Below are 20035 nucleotides of genomic sequence, written 5' to 3' on the forward strand. Positions count from 1 at the left end.
CTGTAACGAACATGTTAATTACATTTAATTAAGGACCATAAGATGTTAAATTTCATATCGAGCATGAAATCCATCTTGTGGGCACTGGGTTGCTTAAATCAGAAGATTGGATCTTTTTATTGCAGGGATTTTAAAATAACACTTTGTATTAACTGAGAGACAAGAGAAGAGAGAGAGACTTTCAAATGTTTAAGGAAATTTATTACTAAATAATTTTAAACAATTTAACAAGACTAAAAGCTGAACTCGCTGACCCAAGGAGGGTCTCCTTTTGATGCTGTGAAACACCTGGCGCTTTTACCTGGAGACAATCCAAGGACTAGTTTGTCGTGCTGTGACGCTGTACCATTGGCTCCAGTACCGGAAGCAAGGTCCGAGGACCTGGGCATTCTGGATCCATCGTGGAGGTCTCACTGAGGGTATGTAGATGCGACACAAATGGTGTCTCATGTGTTTATGACCACGAGTCTCAAACTCTGATCAGTTAGGAGCAAAACATCCTCTCCCACTCAGACTTTGTTTCTCCGGATACGAGGGTTTTGAATTTGACACTCATTCTCCACACACCATTCACCTCACACTTCATTCAAACAGAGCATCCATCATTAGAGAGTTAGTCTTGTTAAATTGTTTAAAATTATTTAGTAATAAATTTACTTAAACATTTGAAATTCTCTCTCTATTCTCTTGTCTCTCAGTTAATACAAAGTGTTATTTTAAAATCCCTGCATTAAAAAGATCCAATCTTCTGATTTAAACAACCCAGTGTCCATAAGATGGATTTCATACTTGATATGAAATTTTGTGTCTTATGGTCCTTAATTAAATGTAATTAACATCTTCGTTACACCTCCAAGAGATGAGCTCATTAACCAAATCTGAAGCAGTATAAGAAAACTAAATAACCTGGGTCCAGCTGAAAACCAGTCAGATCAAATTTTAGATTGAAACCAATGAGTGAGAGGAAAGTGGCTTCAAATTAAACCAGTCTGCTTTAGCGTCCCTCTCTGCTGTGCTGCGGCTCTGGTTCAAAAGCTGTTTTCTACAGGGTGTGTGTGTGTGTGTGTGTGTGTGTGTGTGTGTGTGTGTGTGTGTGTGTGTGTGTGTGTGTGTGTGTGTGTGTGTGTGTGCAGAAATCAAGCTGTAAACACTTAAAAAGGTAAGAATGAACAATGAATTTTAGCAGCGTTTGCGCTTAAAGAGCAAGTCACCCCCTACCAGATTCTTACTCCACTCCCACTTCCTATTTGAAAAATGCAACAAATGCTGTTGCCTAGCAGACCGAGAGGGCGGAGCCACTAACAAATACACACACTCACGACATTGTGACATCATAATGTACCATCTAACATCATAGTGTACCTCTTAGCCAATAGCGATGGCAGATTTAAATTCAAATGCAGTGCTGAGTTTTTGCCTGACGACGGTGCATCGCTGACAGTTTAGGCAGCTTATTTAAATTTTTACTAAGATTAACTAAAGTGCCAAATTATTGACTGAACGTGTCTACAGAGCAATTAGACACTCATTTATATAGTTTATCAACAAAAAAAAGTTGATTTGAGGGTGACTTGCTCTTTAAGAAGCCTCCTGCAGATTTGCTCTCAGACAGCTGCTTTATACAATCTGCTCGTGGCTTAACCTTTGACCTCTCACAAGGATTTGCACTGTTCATGCAGCATCTTAACATTAAGTAAGTAGAGCTGAAAGACTCCAAAACAGCTATTTTAAACAGCTGTTTCAGAAACATCACGGCTTACACTCTCATGTAATGACTGGAAAATATTGCATAATAGTCTCTTTTTATTCTGTGATCTAATCTGTCATATTGCATATTGTATTTTTGGGAATATGTGTTTTATATTCCAACAACATGGAAGTAAACATTTTTGTTAATATTCAGCATTACTGATCAGATCAATACTACATCTGCCAATACCGATGTTTCTGCTGATGTATTGTGCATCCATACTGGTCGCAGCTAATATATTAGTGAGCTAATATATTCACTATAGTTTAATAGTCGCTTCATTTAATGTAAGAACCAATGAAAACTAACCAAAACCATCATAAAGTGCATAAATCAGTTGAGTCTGATGTGTGTTTCGAACATCTTGGTGCAAATTTGGACCAATCCAAGAAACAAAACTCTCCTTTTCTACTTTTATTTTGTTTATAGACGTGAGTTCAGCAAAGGAAATGAACATTCGCACGACAGTAGAGCTGTGTGTATTCCTGTCACATGATGTCAAACGAACCCTTTTCTCTTTTCTCTGAGGTTTAAAGGATTACCTGACAGCTGAGTGGAGCTTCTCTCCCCCCAAAGAAATCCCTGATTCAGTAAACGTTACAGTGTTCCAAATTAAACTGAGCTTTAAAAAAATCACAGTTTCCTCCTCCTTCTTGGCAATAAAAAGGAGGTCTGGTATTATAAATAACACTCAAATTACAAAAAGTGCAAGTCTATATCAAAAGTTCTGATGTTGCTTAGCAGCTTGAGAGCACTGTGCTTTTACACGCCACAAACCATCCACTGATTACGCAAACTTGCTTTGGTGATTGCGTCTCCTAACCACGCAGTAGGAGATGAGGCAGATGACGAAGATGGCCACGCCCACACCCAGCAACGCCTGCTGAGCGATCTCCAACATCTGGATACGAGAAATCAGCTCTCTCTTGAACATGTCTGCTGTTGCATCATCCAGCGTAGCTGTCTGGAGGCAGAAACGAGAGAAGAGTTGATTTTTGTCAGATTTGGACACGTCCCCTTTCTTTTCATTTCTTTTCTTCTTACCTCATTAAGCCAAACAAGAGGGAATATGGTGTAGTCTTTGACTTTCTTCAGCACCCTGCAGCAAAACAGCTCATTACTTCGATATTTATAGTCTAACATCATCTCAAACTTCAGTGTGGAGTTAACCTTAGATGCCATTTTTATGTAAAATAGTTAATACTATAATAATATAATAATAATAAATCCTTCAAATCATTAAAACCCATAAGAGAACATGTTGTTCTTAAAGCTCATTTCTCCATTTTTTTTGGTTGTTTTCATGCATTAATGTAAAAAAAGGGTTTAATCTTGTATTTTTTGTTGCTATGGCACAGACTTTCTCTTTATCTTATGAATAGACCAACAAGTTTAAAGTCTCCTTAGAAATATTTAAAGGTGTTGAAGACTTAATTAATCAATACATTTGCTGTGATCTCTAGTAGCAGTAAGCCCCTTTTAGGCAACAATGCCGCCACTTTGCTGCGACGCCGAGTCGGCATCAGGGAGCCTTAGGTCGATTATAAGTGGTCGGATGGTGACGGTAATGTGACGCAATCGTGTCCTTTTTATGAAAGATTACACGATGGCACATTGACTTCCCTCCATGACACTTTTCATGAAAATCTAGCACCGGATTAGATTTTTTAAATTCCATTTTTATGACTCAGTAGCTCACTTTTGGCACCTCGCACCTTCTGGTAGCTTATTTGGTTTAATTTGTCATCGTCGTCATCGTCTTCCTCCGCTTATCCAGGTCCAGGTCGTGGGGGCAGCATCCCAACTAGGGAGCTCCAGACCGTCCTCTACCCGGCCACCTCCACCAGCTCCTCCGGCAGGACCCCAAGGCGTTCCCGGACCAGATTGGAGATGTAACCTCTCCAACATGTCCTGGGTCGACCCGGGGGCCTCCTGCCGGCAGGACATGCCCGAAACACCTCCCCAGGGAGGCGTCCAGGAGGCATCCTGACCAGATGTCCAAACCACCTCAACTGACTCCTTTCGATCCGGAGGAGCAGCGGTTCTACTCTGAGTCCCTCCCGAATGTCCGAGCTCCTCACCCTATCTCTAAGGCTGAGCCCGGCCACCCTACGGAGGAAACTCATTTCGGCCGCTTGTATCCGCAATCTCGTTCTTTTGGTCATTACCCAAAGCTCATGACCATAGGTGAGGATTGGGACGTAGATCGACCGGTAAATCGAGAGCCTGGCTTTCTGGCTCAGCTCCCTCTTCACCACGACAGATCGGCTCAGCGTCCGCATCACTGCAGACGCCGAACCAATCCGCCTGTCGATCTCCCGATCCCTCCTACCCTCACTCGTGAACAAGACCCCGAGATAGTTAAACTCCTCCACTTGAAGTAGGACCACTCTCCCAACCTGGAGTTGGCAAGCCACCCTTTTCCGGTCGAGAACCATGGTCTCAGATTTGGAGGTGCTGATCCTCATCCCAGCTGCTTCACACTCGGCCGCGAACCTACCCAGCAAGAGCTGAAAGTCAGAGCTGGATGAAGCTAGGAGGACCACATCATCCGCAAAAAGCAGAGACGAGATTCTCCTGCCACCAAACTCGACACACTCCACACCACGGCTGCGCCTAGAAATTCTGTCCATAAAGGTAATGAACAGAACCGGTGACAAAGGGCAGCCCTGGCGGAGTCCAACCCTCACCGGGAACAGGTCCGACTTACTACCGGCTATGCGGACCAAACTCACGCTCCTCTGGTAAAGGGACTGAATGGCCCTTAACAGAAAGCCACCCACCCCATACTCCTGGACCGTCCCCCACAGGGTGCCCCTGGGGACACGGTCATAAGCATTCTCCAAATCCACAAAACACATGTGGATTGGTTGGGCAAACTCCCATGCCCCCTCCATCACCCTTGCAAGGGTATAGAGCTGGTCCACAGTTCCACGGCCAGGACGAAAACCACACTGCTCCTCCTCAATCTGAGATTCAACTATCGATCGGACCCTCCTCTCCAGTACCTTGGAGTACACCTTTGCAGGGAGGCTGAGGAGTGTGATCCCCCTATAGTTGGAACACACCCTCAGGTCACCCTTCTTAAAGATGGGGACCACCACCCCGGTCTGCCACTCCACAGGAACTGCCTCCGATGACCACGCAATGTTGCAGAGACGTGTCAACCATGACAGCCCTACAACATCCATAGCCTTGAGATACCCAGGACGAACCTCATCCGCCCCCGGGGCTCCGCCGCTGTGTATTTGTTTGACTACCTCAGCAACTTCTGCCCCCGAGAATGGACAGTCCATCCCCAGGTCTCCTGGCTCTGGTTCCTCCTCGGAATGCGCGTAGGTGGGATTGAGGAGCTCCTCAAATTATTCCTTCCGCCGTCCGACTATTGCCCCAGTTGACGTCAGCAGCTCCCCATCCCCACTGTCAACAGTGTGAGTGAGTTGCTGCCTTCCTCTACTGAGGCGCCGGACAGTTTGCCAGAACCTCTTTGGCGCCGATCGATAGTCTTTGTCCATGGCCTCACCAAACTCCACCCACACCCGAGATTTTGCCTCGGCATATGTGTCATGTTGCTTTGTGCACGTGAAATATGTATTTTACAACTTTATTTTAACCCTGAAGCTGTCAAATGAAACTATTCAATTTTTGCAGCATTTATGTGAGAAGAATATTCCTGCCTCTCATTCATTAATTGTACATTTTAGTTTGAGATATAATCTAGTGCTGTTTGTTGCTAAGACCCAAAAATAAACACCAACAATATGCAAACATAATTTATGACATTTTGTGATAAAATGAGATGAGTTGGAAAATAAGCTCTGTCTCTCTTTGGACTTTGCAGACATCTCAAACTTGCAAAAAGCTTCATAACACAAAGTGAAAGAGAGTTCTCGGTCCTAAAATCATAATGTTCACTATTTCAAATTTTAACATTATCTAAAAAAACAAAAAGTTAAGTTTATTTTATTTTTAAAACTCTTGAGTCACTACTTACGTGATGACCTTTGATGGCCCATACATCATGTTCACTTGAATCCTTTTGGCAAAATTCAGCGTAAAACCAGTGGTCTGATGGGAGCAGAACAATATTAGCATCTTTGAGTTGGCTGTTGCTTTCTCTGAATCTCAAATATTGAATGAATAAACATGCACTCGTACAGGTTCTACATCCAAGAAGGTTTTATGATGCTCCTCGTGGGGGTTTAGACCCACTAAGCTGTCTCGCAGCTCCTGACTGCCATGCAGGAAGTGGGGTAGAGAGATGTAAATGGGTCTCCCTGCTCAGAAGCAAATCATTTCAAATAAAAATTCAGTAAAACAGTGAGATGTCCTGTTTTTGGTTGATCATTAACTAACCGTCCTGACAAGTGCTGATGTCCAGCACTCCTGCTAAGGTGCAGTTCCTGGTGGTCTTCATGTTGCTGCAGAAACATTTGTTGTCCGGGTTGTCCAGAGGAGAGGCCAGGGTGGACGGCAGCAGGGAGTAACGGTAGACTTCAATCCCTTTCAGATTCCTCGTCTGCTCATAGCTGGCAGACACAGACCTGAAAGAGGAAGCGTTACAGTTTAAGCCGTGTTTCTGTACAAACGAGCCTCTGTTCAAAGAGGATTGACGAGCTAACGGCTAGTGGGAGCAAACCAAAGACCAAGGCTTGATAAATCTTCAAGTCGAAAAAGAACTAAATTCCTCCTATATCTTTTCTAAAGCTTCAACTGAAGGTCACGGTTTGTTTGTTTGTTTGTTTGTTTGTTTGTTTGTTTGTTTGTTTGTTTGTTTGTTTGTTAAGATCCCCATTAGCCACTGTTAAAACAGTTGCTATTCTTCCTGGGGTCATAACATCATCCAAACATTATTCATGCATCAACACTGGGCTCACAAACAATCCATTTCACTATACAATATAAATCTCCACTACAAGAGCAGACCACATTCCACCCAATACAGCACCAAAATAAAATACATTTCCCGTAACATAAAACGCAAATTACTCCACACATACTGGACAACAAAACATAAAATTAAGGTCAAGGTAACTTTATTAGTACCCGAAGGTAAATTTGATTTGCCATGTGACATGAGAATTAGCGCCCAGTTACACACACACTCACAAAATATACACACATCCATAAAAATACAAAAAGTATAAAAACAATCCACGAATTATTCAATTAATAAAACATAAAACTCATCTTCCTCAAACTCATGTAAAAAGGTTATAAATAAATATCTGCAACCTCCTACAAAAATCACTCCTTTGTAGCTGACCCCTCAAGAATTGTGGTAAACTATTCCATTCCACCATAGCTCTATACAATACTGACCTATGTAGAAAATTAGTTTGACTAGCTGGCAATAAAAGGCAGCCATCAGCTTGACGCATAGCATGTTGGTGAACATCTCTAAAAATGTTAACTGATTTAAAAAAATGTCTAGTGTCTGTGCATTTATAACATTCCTAATAAATTTTATAAGTAAGTACTTTATTCTACTCCTTACACCCATCCATGCTAGAGCAGTATGCATGTCCTCACAACTCCTTCCAAAAGAACAATTTAAGACCAATCTAGCAACCTTATTTTGTGCGACCTGTAACTTATTTGAATTCGCTTCCGTAGTAGCAGCCCAAATTACTGCACAATAGCCCAAGTGACACAAAACAACAGCTTCAACTAATACTTTTCTACTTAAATATGGAATACATTTTCTACCATTCGTCACCATTGTCATGTTCTTTCCCATTTTGATTAAAATCTGTTTCACTTGACTATTCCAACTTAGCGTTTCATCAATTGTTAAACCCAGTAACCTAACTTCTTTAACCTGCTCAATGGCATTTCCCTTATACATAAATTCAATTCAGGTTCTCTCAACAAATGAGGTGATCCCATCACCATACATTTAGTCTTCTCCACAGTAATAGCTAACTTATTTTCATTAATCCACCCTTCTACTAGCCTCAGTTCCTTTTCCAAAATAGAATTTAATTCCTCCAGATTCCTTTCCTCTACATATAAAGTCAAATCATCCGCATATAATACAATCGTGGCACATTCTAACATAAATGGAAGGTCATTAGTAAAAATTGAAAGTAACAATTGTCCAAGACAACTTCCCTGCGGAACCCCACATAAAAGATTCTTCCTTCGAGAATAACTGCCATTAAACAATACCATAAACCCCCTTCCAGTTAAATAGCTTTCCACCCATTTAATAGCTGATTCATGAAAACCATATAATCCTAATTTCATCAGTAATAGGTTATGATCCACTAGATCAAAAGCCTCACAACATATCCAACAATACCATCCCAGTTAGTTTTCTATTATCCATATTAGTCATCCAATCGTTAGTCTTCTGTGCTAGTGCCGTTGTTGTTGAGTACCCCTTTTTATATGCATGCTGAAATTTAGAATTCAAGTCATTTTCCTCGAAATATAACGTTATTTGATCAAAACCAGTTTTTCAATTATTTTCCCTAAAATCTGTAAAATACTCACCGGCCTACTATTTTTCTCAGAAAAATGCTCCTTATTATTTTTTGGAAGAGGAACAATTTTTGCCATTTTCCATGTCCCTGGACATTTACATTCTTCCAAACTCAAATTAATAATGTGAGACACCGAAATTGCAATCTCATCCACAACTAATTGCAATAACATCACATCCAATTCATCAGTACCAGCCGGTCTCACTTTCATTTTCTGTATACACTTCTTCACCATATCAACTGTCACTAATTTAAATGAAAAAGAACATGATTTACTACCCATTATTTCATCTTTAATGATTTTTCCAGACAAATCCCCTCCTAACACTACTTTCATATTATCTTGTAATTTTCGCACCTTAGTAATGAAAAAAATTACACACAAACAAAACCAGTAAACATAAAAACCAAATCAAACATATATATATATATATATATATATATGGGGCAAAAAAGTATTTAGCCAGCCACCGATTGTGCAAGTTCTCCCACTTAAAATGATGACAGAGGTCAGTAATTTTCAACATAGGTACACTTCAACTGTGAGAGACAGAATGTGAAAAAAAAATCCATGAATTCACATGGCAGGATTTTTAAAGAATTTATTTGTAAATCAGGGTGGAAAATAAGTATTTGGTCACTTCAAACAAGGAAAATCTCTGTCTCTTACAGACCTGTAACGTCTTCTTTAAGAAGCTTTTCTGTCCTCCAATCGTTACCCGTATTAATGGCACCTGTTTGAACTCATTATCTGTATAAAAGACACCTGTCCACAGCCTCAAACAGTCAGACTCCAAACTCCACTATGGCCAAGACCAAAGAGCTTCGAAGGACACCAGGAAAAGAATTGTAGACCTGCACCAGACTGGGAAGAGTGAATCTACAATAGGCAAGCAGCTTGGTGTGAAAAAAATCAACTGTGGGAGCAATTATCAGAAAATGGAAGACATACAAGACCACTGATAATCTCCCTCGATCTGGGGCTCCACGCAAGATCTCATCCCGTGGGGTTAAAATGATCATGAGAACAGTGAGCAAGAATCCCAGAACCACACGGGGGGACCTGGTGAATGACCTGCAGAGAGCTGGAACCACACTAACAAAGGTCACCATCAGTAACACACTACAATGGCAGGGAATCAAATCCTGCAGTGCCAGACATGTTCCGCTGCTGAAGCCAGTGCATGTCCAAGCCTGTCTGAAGTTTGCCAGAGAGCACATGGATGATACAGCAGAGGATTGGGAGAATGTCATGTGGTCAGATGAAACCAAAGTAGAACTTTTTGGTATAAACTCAACTCGTCGTGTTTGGAGGAAGAAGAATACTGAGTTGCATCCCAAGAACACCATACCTACTGTGAAGCATGGGGGTGGGAACTTCATGCTTTGGGGCTGTTTTTCTGCTAAGGGGACAGGACGACTGATCCGTGTTAAGGACAGAATGAATGGGGCCATGTATCGTGAGATTCTGAGCCGAAACCTCCTTCCATCAGTGAGAGCTGTGAAGATGAAACGTGGCTGGGTCTTCCAACACGACATTAAACGCACCGCCCGGGCAACAAAGGAGTGGCTCCGTAAGAAGCATTTGAAAGTCCTGGAGTGGCCTAGCCAGTCTCCAGACCTCAACCCCATAGAAAATCTGTGGAGGGAGTTGAAAGTCTGTGTTGTTGGGCGACAGCCCCAAAACATCACTGCTCTCGAGAAGATCTGCATGGAGGAATGGGCCAAAATACCAGCTACTGTGTGTGCAAACCTGGTAATGACCTATAGCAATCGTTTGACCTCTGTTATTGCCAACAAAGGTTATGTGACAAAGTATTGAGTTGAATTTTTGTTATTGACCAAATACTTATTTTCCACCCTGATTTACAAATAAATTCTTTAAAAATCCTGCCATGTGAATTCATGGATTTTTTTTCACATTCTGTCTCTCACAGTTGAAGTGTACCTATGATGTAAATTACTGACCTCTGTCATCATTTTCAGTGGGAGAACTTGCACAATCGGTGGCTGACTAAATACTTTTTTGCCCCACTGTATATATATATATATATATATATATATATATATATATATATATATATATATATATATATATATTCCCACACCCTTTCCATCATTCTTTGTTTGCATCTCACCCTCAAATCACGGTGTCCCCTGATTTTACAACTGTGTGCTTATACGGTTGCTATGGAGATGCAGAGGAGCACTGGTGTTCATAGAATTTCAGATAGATAAATATTTAATGCAAAACGTGTTTAAATGTGATGATACATACATGTGCATGAATCATTTATTAGAAAATTAGAAATTTGCATAAATTGCTATAAAATGTATGTCTGTTATAAAGAGTTTTATGCTGATCATGGTTGCACCTGACTAGCCATTAGCTCATCAATCCTGACAGACATAATCTCAATTTCTACAAGTTACAAACAAGATTAGATGTATTCACTATTTAACACTGAAACATTTTTAAATGGTCAAAAAATCCATTTAATGTAACTTCAATGACAAACTCTGACCCCTAGTGGTTGCTTTATGGAAAAATGTGTTAATTTCATCCCAGTTTGAGCTCTTATTGAATAAAACGCTTCATCACCTGCAGATATCTGATGTAAAGAAATAGAGAGGCTCCTTCTTCTTCAAAAAAGGAGGAAAGGAGGAAGCATCTGACAGAAAAACACAAACATCTGGTTATTTAACTGTCTGCGTTAGAATGATGTGTGTGCAGTTTCGCTAGTTTTCAGCCTTACCTGTTCCATTGATCATGTCACAATACGTGTTGTTCCAAAAGCGTAAGCTCCTGTTGTGCATAGCAGGATGTTTTATTTTATCACCATTTATGAATTTGTGCAAGCTGAAACTGCACTCACCTGCTTCCTCTCCACATGTCAACGATGCCCACTTTAGAGATGTCGTTTTTCCCCGTGTAGACATTGTAGTAGCCATCAAATGTGTTGTTGTACTGAGCAAACAAAGGGTTTTATTTGTGATTTTGAGTAAATCTGTGCATTTTCAGCTAGCTTCATCCTCTGATGTGTTTCCTTACATCTGGAAAAAGGCCCACGGTTTCTTTAAGCATGGGGTCTTTGTAGCCCCAGAGCAGTTCCTTCACAGGCCGGCGCTGGAACAAGGACGCGTTGGTTGTTCGGATCAAAATCTCCAAAGCCAAGTGAAGCTCTGGTGAAATGAGTGAATATGCACCCTGGAAGATAGGAAAACACACATTCACACCTGTTCACACGTCTGTTCAGAGATCTTAGATGACTAAAAGCATCCAGGTTAGGTTGAATGCATATCTCCCTTTAGACAAACGCGTCAGCCAAAATGAGTAAACACAACAGTTGACATTAAAGCTCCATGGAGACATACTGTATATGGTACATGCAAAACCGCTGTGCACACAAGTGCAGCTGTTTGCAGAGGAGATAGCACTGAAATGAATCCTGGTTTATGATGGCGAGGCGCTCGGTTGACCTGCTCTTTTGTTCGAGGGTAATCAAAGAGCACAAAGACTCAATAAGAACAAAAACAACTATGAGTCATTCCTCATTTTCAAATCCAAAGCAGGAACTGAGCACAAATGTCACCACAGAGCTGATTATTAAACCTCTGTGCTATTTTTGCCCTCTTGTTATCTTATCTCTTCTGGTCACAGATCTAACGCATGGTTCTTGCTTGAGTTTATTGCAATTAAAGGAAAAGTCCAACATTTCTCAATAGTGACGTTGCACTCATACCCGAGGAAATACCAGAGAGCCTTTACAGGAGGCTGATTTCTGCAAGAAAATGTGGACAAAGAGGAATAAAAGGCAACAAAGTCCGATTAGTGAGTTGAAGTAGAATAACAGATCAAATTTGGTCTATTTACAGCTGGAATACGATTTTACTTTCATATCAGTCATCCCTTTACCTCTTGAGACCCAAGCTGTGCAATTTATATGGTTTCAAAACAATATTTTAAGTTTAGTAGAAAGTTTTTTTAAAAATTAAGAATTGTAGCGACACGAATGGCCTCATTTGTGACCCAAAGGTCACACTTCCTCAGCTGGGTCAAGCTGTCCTGGCTGTACTTCTATCTACAGATTATCCATCACAGGAGACGCGAAGTCTGCTGTAAACCATCTTTAATCTGATTGCCTTTATCTGACTGCTGTTCCATCCACAAGATGAAGGACACTTCAAGATTTAAAAGAATCATTTTTAATAAGCTCTTTTCACTGTCCTATTACAATGTTCATAAATAATCATCATGGTTCATTATAAATGTATTTAATTACTGAAATGAATTATTATTCTTTGGTTAATAATAATTATTATTTAGGATAATCAGTAATGTTTAACAGTGACAAGAAGATCATGTGCATTTATACACACCATACAGGACACAGTAATCAGGTTAAAGGTAACTGCACTCACATGTCTTTGTTCCATAACACCAGAGCTTTCTATCTTGGGAGGGCGTGTTCTGAAATCTAATTTGTTAGAACAAGATTACCGGCCGTCTCTTAAAACCTAACTCAAGTTCAGTTCTTGAGCTCACCAAAATTCTCTCTGTGCCAACGAGAGTCCAGAAGATCGGGTCGGCCGCTCGAAACCTCTACTAAAGCTTTTCTGTCACGCCGATAGAATTGCTTCAACAGAAACGCCATCTGCAACAGGCTGACACTACGAGATTCCTTAAGCTTGGTTTATGCTTCACGCATTTACTTTCCGCTTGGTGATGCGGCTCGCGGATGGAACGCAATTCACAACTCGCAGCGTTGATGGTTCATGCGACTTGTCTCTGCGGTGAGCCAATATTCTCCCAAACTGTAGGGGGCAGCATGGAGCTCTACAGCATGCATCCAACACTACACTATAGTAGAAGTAAAAATGACTGTTTACAACATGGCATTCCAGCATTTTTAACAGCATCCTCGTCTTTTCCGACAGTGCGAGCTATTTCTCTCCAAGAATTATTAACAACATGTTGATCACGGTGATCTTTGAGAGCTGAATCATACAAATGTCTGTAATTATGAACCTCTGCCATACTAGTTCTTGCCATTCGGCCATGTTTTTCCACATCTGACCTTGTAGTGGTTAGAAAATTTCCTAGGTGCGCAGTGCGGAAATTTTGGGCCGTGCGGAGGCGCGGTGGAGGGGCGTGGTTTTTAAAATGACGCAATTTCGCCGCGCGGAGCCGTGCGAACCTCGCGGACGCGTCAAGCATAAACCAACCTTTAAGAATCTGCTCAGATGCAAACCAACTCAACACCTGTGTGCCTGCAGCAACTCTAGGACCAGAGAGCCGGTACCACTGGGCTACCCTACCGGACCGAGTACCCAGAGGCTGATCAACATCCTCCCTTGACCTCCGGATCCAAACAGAGGGTCGTCTGAACAGTGAGGTAGAACACAGATTGCGTCTGAATGCCTGTTCTTTTAAGAAATAATTTAGCTTAACTGCAAACCAAATTCTACCACCCAGAGCGCGTTTATCTCTCTCTAAGATAAAAAACCTTCTGAGACCTACATTCACACATCCAAACACACACACTTCATTTTTAGATTCATCCAGACATAGGTTGCTTTAATACCAAGTTTTAATACCAAAGCTTTTATAAATTGTCATTTATGAATTGTCTTTTAAATTGTTAGTAATAAATTCTTAACTTTTTTTAAAACTGACTCTTCTTTGAAATGAAACACAGAGTGGTGTATATTTGTGTCATGGTCTAAGTCTGCGTCTCCCCTCATGTTTCTTCTTGTGTTCTCCATCCCTCTCTAGGTTCTCCTTTTGTGTCTCCTAGCGCCCTCATGTGTCCTTGTCTGCGTCTTCCTGTTGTGTGTCCTGGTGGTCCCCATTTTGCCCACAGATCTTCAGCCCTCTAGGTTTCCCCCTCCCAGGTCCTGTGCTCCCTTGGCCCCCTTTTAGTCACGCCCCTGTAGTTTTTCTTTCTGTAGTGTTTTTCTCTAGTTTCAGCTTCCCCCTTAGAATATTAGTTATGTTTGCTGCCCTTCAGGTCTTTAGGTTTCATTCTTAGGTCATTTTCCTTTAGTTACAGCTGTTCATGTTATTTGTCTCTCTAGTGTGTTTTTCCCATCTGTGTTATAGGTTTTTCCCCCTCCTTAGATTATTAGTTATGTTCCTGCTCTTCTTGTCTTTAGTTTTTATTCTTAGGTCATGTTTGTTTCCTCCCTAATTAGTAATTGAGTTCACCTGGTCTCTCTCTCCCCACACACCTGCAGTTCATCTCCCTCTCATCCTCCCAGTGTATATAACTCTGTGTCTCTGCGTGTTTGTCGGTCCATTGTTTTTGTCAGTCTCGTCTTGTTCGATCTCTAGTGTTTCCAGTGCTTCTCGAGTTTCTAGGTCTCTAGTGTTTTTGGATATTTTTGGTTTTTGGCTCCCTGCCTTTTGGATTATCCCTAAAAATAAAGGATTTTATTTCATCTTCCACCCCTGCCTCGTCCGTCTGGTTCTTGGCATCTTGGGTCCTAACTTCCTCCTGAACCAACTCGTGACAATTTGGTCATTGAACGAGCAAAGATCTCTTTAGATCTTCTGAATTTAATAAATAAACTCTTGCTATTAATTTAAATCTCTTAAATTAAATATTAATATTTTTTATTAAATATAGACCAAGCCAGTTGGTGTATGAACTTCTATCGATTATATAAATATCTGTGGATATATATAACAAATCTGTGGATATATATAATATAAGTTTCATTACCAACTTGTTTGATCTTTCTCAGAATTTAACAAAGCTGAATAGCAACAGCTTAAATTCTAGTTATGTAGATTAACAACGCTACAGAATTAAAGGAGTCAAACTTGAATCCGGCTATCTTCTGTGTAAGAATGCAGGATTTTATTTAGTCTCTTCTGTTAAAAGTTAAATCATTGACTGACTCGGTGTCGTTTTATTTAGTGGATCTGCAAATGTATTTGATGCTGCAAAGCAAGTCAGTTCCAAAGATCTTACCCAAAAGACAGACATGACTGATGCAGAGTGACCCAGTTGTTTGTGTTGATACTAAATCTTGGAGGTCAGTGTCTTCTGCTGAGATCTGTGGAAACTCTGTGCTCCCGTTAGGCTTACCAATCAGAAAGCAAAGCCCCATCCTCCAGCCTTTTTATTGCCTCATCATCTATTTTCCTTGAAACGGCACCATAACTCACAAAACAGATATCACGCTTTGTTAAATAAGACACGAAAACGGTGATTAGAACCATAAGTCATGAGGGAGATCTTTGCTGATTCACAAATACATGAAAAGGAGCATTTTCACATATAATTACACCAAAATCCATTTCCATCATTTATAAGAACTGAGTGCTCTAAAGCTGTAGTTTAATAGCACCAGATCCCTAAAGGAGGAAAAATAAGTACTTTGGTAAGAGCGTAAAGGTGTGGAACATTTGATTAATCAATATATTTGCAGTGGCCTCTAGTAGCAATGAACGCCTTGTAAGGTCTAGGAACCTCCGCGGCCCCCCAGCAGCATTCTGGCGGGCCAATCACAAGCTCTCTTTCAGGTTTTCAAACCAATAGAGTGCTGTGATTAGTCAACAATGGTGGGCCAATCACAGCACTCTATCAGCTTTGTGGACCAATCAAGGCACTCCGTTGGTTTGGTGGGCGGGGTGATGCGACAAGAGTGGAACAAGATGGTGAAAGCTCATTTGAAATGGCTTTTACATCAATTTTGCACTATTTGGACTTGGGCTTCATTAGAATTCAGTGAGGACAGATGTCTTTAAGTTCTTTATTTAGAATTTCTATTCAATTAAATTCAATTCAAGTTTATTTATAAAGCGCCAAATCATGACAAGAGTCGTCTCAAGGCACTTCACGTAGTAAACATTCCAATACAGGTCAGTTCATTAAGCCAATCAGAAAAACGTTTCCTATATAAGGAACCCAGCAAATTGTCAGTGACTTTACAGCAATCCTCATTCTAAGCAAGCATGCAGCGACAGTGGAGAGGAAAACTCCTTTTTAACAGGAAGAAACCTCCAGAGAATCCTGGCTCAGTATAAGCAGCCATCCACCACGACTCGCTGGGGATCAAGAAGACAGAGCAGACACACACACACACACACACACACACACCAGCACAGAAAAGGGTAGTGATGGGCAGCAACACTGACGCACCGGCGCATGTATCTGGCTCATTAGAGCGACATCCGTGTTGGTGTGCGTATCGTTTAGGAAGTGGTCCCGTCGGCTGTCAGAGCGGTGGGGTGGGCGGACCGAACCGGACCAAAGTGGATAAACAGCCCACCGGGACTTGACGTCAGTAGTCTCGCTATTTGGTTTATAATCCAGCAGGTGTCAGTAGACCAACATGGTGACCCAGTGTTGACCCGGTATCGATACAGTTTCGGTAATGTGCCGATACGCTTCACGAGACCTCATCTAATAGCCCCATCACTAGAAACATGATGTGTTTTTGCCTTATTCAACAGCGGACTGCCTGGTGGACCCACATCTGTTGCGGTGAGTGCATCACATTGTTCGTTGTCCAGTAGCATGCGGAGATCGTTTGAAAGACAACCGTAGAACCCGTTCCACAACTAAGAGCCGTCAGTAGAGCGTTCCCAGACTAAATCATTTATATATTTATTTAGTCTGGCTTGCCAGGCTGTGATATTTGGACATCTCACCTCGAATTGGAGAACAGCAACATGACTCTACCACTGACTTGTACCGTGGATGTTTTATTCCACAAATAACACAAGTTTTAAGGAGTTCTGCCTTGTGGTGGATTAATAATGCTCAATCAATCAATCAACTTCATTTATATAGCGCCTTCACATGACCCAAGGGCCAAACAAAGCACTGCACAACAAAAAAGGACGTAAAAGAGTAAAGACATTTAAAAGCAATTAAAAGATCAGACAAGAAATGCTAACTGTTAGCTTCTACTAGTCAAGATGCTCACTGCTGTTTCCAAGGCGCCTTCCCCGTCGTGAATCAAGATGAGACACGAGCCATTTTTAGAAGACACACCATGCCGGCAAATTAGCGTACCACCACTGTGTGTCTGCATGGCATCGCACAAATTTTGTGGCATTGTGCCGCCACGCTTGCTAGTAATATTACTGACTTGAGTCCGTTTGAGTTGGGAGATGCCGTGATCACGTGGGGAGTCACTGCCGAGCTCCGGCAGGAAACTATATTGAAAATGAAAAGTAAACACGGGCAGTAAGTTCTGATTGTGTAAACAGGATCAGCAGAGATGAAAAACTGGAGTGATGCAGAGCTCCAGGAGCTGGAGGTCAGATCACCAGAGACTGCACGGGGACTGTGGAGGACAGACACCTTTAGGAGCGGCTCGTTAAAAGAAACTTATTGATTGCAGCTTCGATCGCTATAAAAAGCAAGTAATACGGAAGGTAAACGGAGGCCTGCGGCAGTGCAGAGTGCGACCCCATACCCTCCTTTGTGCCGCCTTTGGAAAAAGGACACGATTGCGCTACATCACCATCACGGTCTGACCACTTATAAACGATTTAAAGCTCCCATCTGCCAGCTCAGCATTGATGCAAATTGGTGGCATTGTTTTCTAAAGCTTGGTTTATGCTTGCCGCATTCACTTTCCACTTGGTGATGCGGCTCACGGATGGAACGCGCTTCACAACTTGCAGCGTTTATGGTTCATGCGGCTCGTCTCTGCGGTGAGCCAATATTCTCCCAAACTCTAGGGGGCAGCATGGAGCTCTACAGCATGCATCCAACACTACAACATAGTGGAAGTAAAAATTACTGTTGTTTACAACATGGCATTCCAGCATTTTTAACAGCGTCCTCGTCTTTTCCGACAGTGCGAGCTATTTCTCTCCAAGAATTATTAACAACGTGTTGATCACGGTGATCTTTGAGAGCTGAATCATACAAATGTCTGTATTTACGAACCTCTGCCATACTAGTTCTTGCCAGTCCGCCATGTTTTTCCGCGTCCGACCGTCCGCGTGGTTAGAAAATTTCCTAGGTGCGTGGTGCGGAAAATTTGGGCCGTGCGGAGGCGCGGTGTGGGTGTTAAAATGACGCAATTTCGCCGCGCGAACCTCGCGGATGCGTCAAGCATAAACCCACCTTCAAAGAGGCCAGTGGGATGTATCTGTCAGCATTTTCTAATCCTAGAGTTTCACCGTCTATCCTCTATCAGAAGCTAATGCAGGAGATAGGTGTAGGAGACTATTTCCATGTTCAGCCTGCATGTTAAACTCATTATGATCGCAAGTAATATTTTTAGAACGGTTTTTCAGTGTCCCACCCCTTTAACATAATTATTTTTTACATCACAAAACTCAGAATAATAAAAGAGGTGTTGCATGATTTCTTTGATTTTCTTGCAACAACGTGCGATAGAAATCATTCTAAAATGCATTGATTGCTTTAAGCAAACATAAAAATGCTAAAATGTTTTCAGCCATCCAAATCCTTCAAATGAATGATGGGAAACATCGTACTGGCATGGGAAGTCATCTGTGGCTAACTGCAAAGTAAATCAGGCCAAAATTCAGGCCAACCAAGCTATCGGTTTAGTCAAGTTTAGAAAGAAGAAACCTATTTATATCTTTAAAGGAACAAACATCAAAGCCCACGTCCTCAGACTAATCAGTTCTGCATCTGGACTTTATCCCTACCTGCCAGCCAGAGGTCACTTATCAAAGACAAGGTGTGATACATTTAGAGCTGTTTTCTCCTACTTGTGCCGTCTTTCTCGTTAGTTTTCAGCTTTTGTTTTTACTAGCAAAGGGAACATTTTGTGGCATTCATCACATCCAAACAGGGACGAGTCATAAAAGTCAGAGATCCTCACTGAAATGTCGGCAGAGACCAAAGCAACCTCGCTGCACGCCAGCACAGCTCGCTTTGGCTTCGTCAGTAACAGATTTTTAATCAGAGAGGCATTAGCAGCAGATCTGAGTCCAGTCAGAAATGACAACACGCTTACAGCAAGGGCGAGGTTGAGGGAGGTGATCTCGTCTTCCTCTGGTCCCACCGACATGGACGGCTCAAAGATGGCACCGAAAGGAATCAGAAAGGAGGCGGTTTCGTTGGGGTTGAATGTGATGTTGTCTCTGGGCAGATATCTCGTCCTGAAGCAGGACAAATTCAGATTGTTAGAGACGAAACAACACTTTAGGACGGGGGGGTTGACATGAACCATACCTGTATGTGTAAGGTCCTCTTTCCACTAACACGGGTCTCGAGCCATGCTGCACAACCTCCAGCGGGTTTTTCACATCAAAAAACCAGAACTGCCTGTACACCTTTGCCCCCACGGCCGTCCATGTGTCATAAGCTGTCGTTCCTGGCTCGATGACAGCTTCCTAAAGCCCACAGAAACACAGACAAGCTATTTTTATCGTGCCAGGAGACTGCCAGCAGGCCAGCAGCTCCTCTGACACGTGAAAAAGGTGGATGCTCTTGGAGGGAAGAATGACTTCCCTGTGAAATCGCCTCTGAAATAAATCTCTTTGAAAAGAATCACAGATGGTGATCTTTTGATGGATCGCCGAGTAGAAATTCTAGACACATTTCTGCACAGAAGCTTGTTTACAAATTGAAGCATTTTTTTAAATCTACGCCTCCTCCTTCTCATTTCTCCTGATTCACCTTGATCTCTGCGTTTACACACACACACACACACACACACACACAGGGAATGCTCTGTCACTCCCTACCTTCCAACTCAGGGGGAAACTGAGCACCGTACCTTCTCCACTGTCTCCTGAATGATCTTGTTGCCCACAGGGATCAGGACGCCTCCCAGGATGGCTACTGCCGCC

General features: G+C 42.0%; 1 protein-coding gene across 1 annotated transcript in view; it reads right to left on the reverse strand.

Moving 5' to 3' along the window:
- Positions 1–2149: 2149 nt before the first annotated feature.
- cd36 (CD36 molecule (CD36 blood group)) overlaps positions 2150–20035 on the reverse strand; it is an 18130-nt gene continuing 244 nt past the window's right edge. Inside the window, exons 1-12 of the mRNA XM_015960854.3 lie at positions 19963–20035; positions 19416–19576; positions 19198–19342; positions 11291–11446; positions 11115–11206; positions 10995–11044; positions 10841–10910; positions 6107–6294; positions 5909–6027; positions 5745–5818; positions 2795–2849; positions 2150–2714 (exon numbers count right to left, since the gene is read on the reverse strand). The exon at positions 19963–20035 is cut by the window's right edge and continues 244 nt beyond it. Of these exons, the coding sequence (XP_015816340.3) occupies positions 2538–2714; positions 2795–2849; positions 5745–5818; positions 5909–6027; positions 6107–6294; positions 10841–10910; positions 10995–11044; positions 11115–11206; positions 11291–11446; positions 19198–19342; positions 19416–19576; positions 19963–20035 (1360 nt within the window). The 3' untranslated portion in view covers positions 2150–2537. The remainder of the gene's footprint in view (positions 2715–2794; positions 2850–5744; positions 5819–5908; positions 6028–6106; positions 6295–10840; positions 10911–10994; positions 11045–11114; positions 11207–11290; positions 11447–19197; positions 19343–19415; positions 19577–19962) is intronic.

This window comes from Nothobranchius furzeri, chromosome 1 (genome assembly GCF_043380555.1).
Source record: "Nothobranchius furzeri strain GRZ-AD chromosome 1, NfurGRZ-RIMD1, whole genome shotgun sequence".
Classification (NCBI taxonomy): Eukaryota; Metazoa; Chordata; class Actinopteri; order Cyprinodontiformes; family Nothobranchiidae; genus Nothobranchius; species Nothobranchius furzeri.